Source organism: Orycteropus afer, unplaced genomic scaffold (assembly GCF_000298275.1).
Source record: "Orycteropus afer afer isolate SDZICR_OR568_19922 unplaced genomic scaffold, OryAfe1.0 scaffold00533, whole genome shotgun sequence".
Lineage (NCBI taxonomy): Eukaryota > Metazoa > Chordata > Mammalia > Tubulidentata > Orycteropodidae > Orycteropus > Orycteropus afer.
The window spans coordinates 1,433,696-1,437,377 of record NW_006922120.1 but is presented as its reverse complement, the minus strand read 5'-3'; the positions used below and the strand labels follow the sequence as shown (position 1 = coordinate 1,437,377).

At 36.6% G+C, this 3,682-nt stretch overlaps 1 protein-coding gene across 1 annotated transcript in view; it reads left to right on the top strand.

The window, feature by feature from the left end:
• The window catches only part of TFB2M (transcription factor B2, mitochondrial), a 111,946-nt gene that overhangs the window by 98,607 nt on the left and 9,657 nt on the right, over positions 1-3,682 (top strand). Inside the window, 3 exon segments of the mRNA XM_042782940.1 lie at positions 982-1,135; positions 1,468-1,616; positions 3,037-3,126. Coding sequence (XP_042638874.1) covers positions 982-1,135; positions 1,468-1,616; positions 3,037-3,126 — 393 coding nt within the window.

The window sequence follows — 3,682 nt, the reverse complement described above, 5'->3', positions numbered from 1 at the left end:
GTTACAAAAACTTACTAGCCATAACCAAACACCTTGAGGGAATGAGTTTTTGACAGTATAGAAGTGCTATGTATGCATAGGGAGACAGCTCATGGGGCAGGAGTGCATGGGAGGGAAGGACACACAGGGAAGAGGTAGCTATGGGGAGGAAGTGGGAGGAGAGCTGTTGCCTTGTGGAAGATTACAGTCAATGTCATGAGACAATTGTCATAACATAGTTCACAAAGACAATGTTCTGTATCCTACTTTGGCGAATGGCAACTGACATCTTAAAAGGTTGTGAGTGGCCATCTCAGGTGCAAGTATTTGTCTCTCTCAGTCCTGAGTAAATATTAGTGAAGAAAATCTAAGACACCTGGAAACAGGTCAAAGGACTAATGGGCCATGTGAATCTCAGCCTCCATGACCTTGAGACCAGAAAAACTAGATGGTGCTGGTTGCTACTGCTGACCACTCTGAAAGGATCATATTAGGAGGTCCTGGATAGAGTGGGAAAAAAAATGTGGAACAAAAAAGACCAGGCTTACCAGTCTGATAAACACTGGCTTACCAGTGGAACCCTGAAACACTCTTCAGGCCTGGAACTGAACTCACCTGTGTGGCTCAACTTTTAGCCAAAAGGTAGATAGACCTATAAGGTGAACAATCACACCCTGGAAGTATGCACTCAGTAGAACAGTCAACTATATGAGATCTAAAGTACAGCATTTGTCCAGGGATAAAGCTGAGAAGGCAGGAAGTGGAAAGAGTATTATTACATTGTGGGGATTGCCCTCAGTGTTACTAAACAAAATATGTGGGAATTGTTGAATGGAAAACCAGTTTGCCTTGTAAATTTTCACCCAAATCACAATAAAATAAAGTAGAAGGATAAGTAAGAATTTGTTGAAGTTTTGTTGTTTAAGAAGAATTTTGAATTGTTACAAAGTAAAGCTGCAAAATGCTAAAAATTCTTTAACATGTGTCTCTGTTTCTCTTTAGTCTTTAGGAAAAAATCTGGATGGACAGCTAGATGTAGTCCACTGTGACTTTTTCAAATTGGATCCTAGAAATGGTAGCCTGGTAAAACCACCCATTATGATTTCACAGATGCTTTTTCAGAATTTAGGAATAGAAGCACTTCCTTGGTCAGCAGGTAATTTTTTGTCGTTCACTAAAGCAAATGCCTTATGACTTGGCACTTTATCAGTACAGCTGGCTTGTTGAAGAGCTTTGTGTACGGTTTCTACTATACAGTTTTTGAGCAAATGCTTGTAAGATGAATGTGACATTCTCTTCACCTGGCAGAAATAATGAGAGCAATTCCCAAAAGCCATGTTCCATTTCAAAGAAAGATGGGGAAGTTTTATTTTAATTGAAATAAACTGAAATTATATAGTTTGTTAACTTAGATTAACACAATGAAATATGGCTATATGAAACAGGTAACGAACTTTTCTGAAATATTTTTGCTTGTATTCCTAACAGGTATCCCTTTAAAAGTAATTGGAATCTTCCCAATTAAAACTGAAAAAAAGGCACTCTGGAAACTTATATATGACCTATATTCCTGTACTTCTATATATAGATATGGCCGAGTAGAACTCAATATGTTTATTAGTGAAAAGGAATACCAGGTAAGTTATTAGTAAGTACTTAATAAGTTTTTTGTTTTGAAATAATTCTGTATTTTTCTGAGTAGCCTTAATCTATATGATTTTAATGTAGGATTTAAGACATTTGAGATTCCTAAGATTATTGTAAATTTCTGTAGAGCAATCTTTAGACTCTACTTTTATTCCTTGTAGTCCCTGGGTGCTGCAAACAGTTAATGTATTCAGCTGCCACCAAAAGGTTGGCAGTTTGGGTCCCTCAGAGGTACCTTGGAAGAAAGGCTTGGCGATCTACTTCTGAAAAATCAGCCCTTGAAAGCTCTTTGGAGCACAGTTCCTTTCAGAAACACATGGTGTCACCTTGAGTTGGAATTAACTCAGTGGCAACTAGCTTTGGTTGGGGTTTTTATTCTTTGTAATTAACGGGTTTCTTGGAAGTCCTTATTGCCATGAGAATCAAGTTCTCAGTCTGCCCAGAATACTTTATGTTATTAATCTGCTAGGCTTAGGATAGTAGGACAGGAAGTGAAGGAGTTATTTCCCCCCTAGACCCAGATAATGAGAAATTGTGACTGGTCTTGGAAGGACCACAGGGCATTCAGAACCTTTGACTATAAGTGTAGTGTAAGAATGGAAGAACAAAGGGAAGAGAATAAGAAATACTTCGTTGGGTTTCATTTTGCTTTTAGGAAAATGCTCCAATGGCTCCTGCCGCTTTTGCCTTTTCACATGTGGTTTTCTCTCTGTAGTGGCCTCACTTATGGAGGGAACCACTCATCCTTCAGGTGTCAACCTTAGCAACACTTGACTCACAATTTAGTGGGCCCACCTGATACATGTTTTAACATACCTGTCCTCCAAAGGAACCTTGATGGTACAGTGGTTAAGCACTTGGCTGCTAACCAAAAGATCAGCAGTTCAAACCTATCAGCTACTTTGCAGAAGACAGATGTGGCAGTCTGTTTCCCTAAAGATTATACCCTTGGAAACCCTGTGAGGCCAGTCCTCTGTTCTGCAAGGTTGCTGCGACTCAGTTGACTCGATGGCAGTGGGTTTGGTTTTATGTTTGGACCTTCTCTGTAGAACACGTATGTCACAAGTTAATTCATGTAATTAGTTAATGTTTTTCTACCCTCCTACGTCCTAAGAACAAGGGTAGAAATTACTTCTGTTTTTGTTCACTTTCATAATTAAATGATGATATTTTCCCTAACACATGATATGATTAAAGGAAATCAATCCCAGAATAGATTAGATTTGTAATGTACGTAATAAATTTTCAACATGAAAACTTTCTCTTTCCTGCAGAGGTTAAGATTTTTCCTTCTAATTTTGTTTACTTAAATTTCTAGATAGTATTAAGCTATTACTAAGAAGATGCAACATTTGACTTTGATTGATTAGAATTATATTTGATATGTAACTCTTGTTTTCTTTTTGTTAGAAACTAACAGCAAAACCCAAAACTCCAAACTTGTATCAAGCATTAAGTGTGCTCTGGCAAGTAGCTTGTGACATTAAGCTTCTGCACATGGTGAGTAAAATCCTTCTGAATTTTAACAGAAAGCTTCATTATTATTCAAATTGGCTGGTTTTCTGTGACCTGTAAATAGAAAAAAGATGAAAAAATAAAAAGATTAATTTTATCATTTTCCCAACTGTTAAATAATATTTTTTGGTCACAAATATTTATTTTTCCCTAATTACAAAAATGAGGTATGCTTATTGTAAAATATGCAACATGTAAAGGAAGGAAATGAAGGGAAAAAGAAGGGAAGAAATAAATTTTAAAAAGAAGGAAGAATTAAAAAGAAATCATTACTGCAGTGCTACTCCACAGAAGTAATTTGGCATTTGAACATATTTTCAGGTTTTTTTTTTCCCCTATGCTTTTTTCCTTTATATAAACCAAACCAAACCCACTGCCACTGAGTTGATTGCAACTCATAATGACCGGTAGAGATTATACTGGATGGTATCATGCTTTTTTCGCCTAATAATTAGTTCTAAGCTTTTTCCTATGCCATTCAATACTTTTCTTAAGTTTTAATTGCTATATACTACTTCACTATAGAGAATTTCTTTTTTTT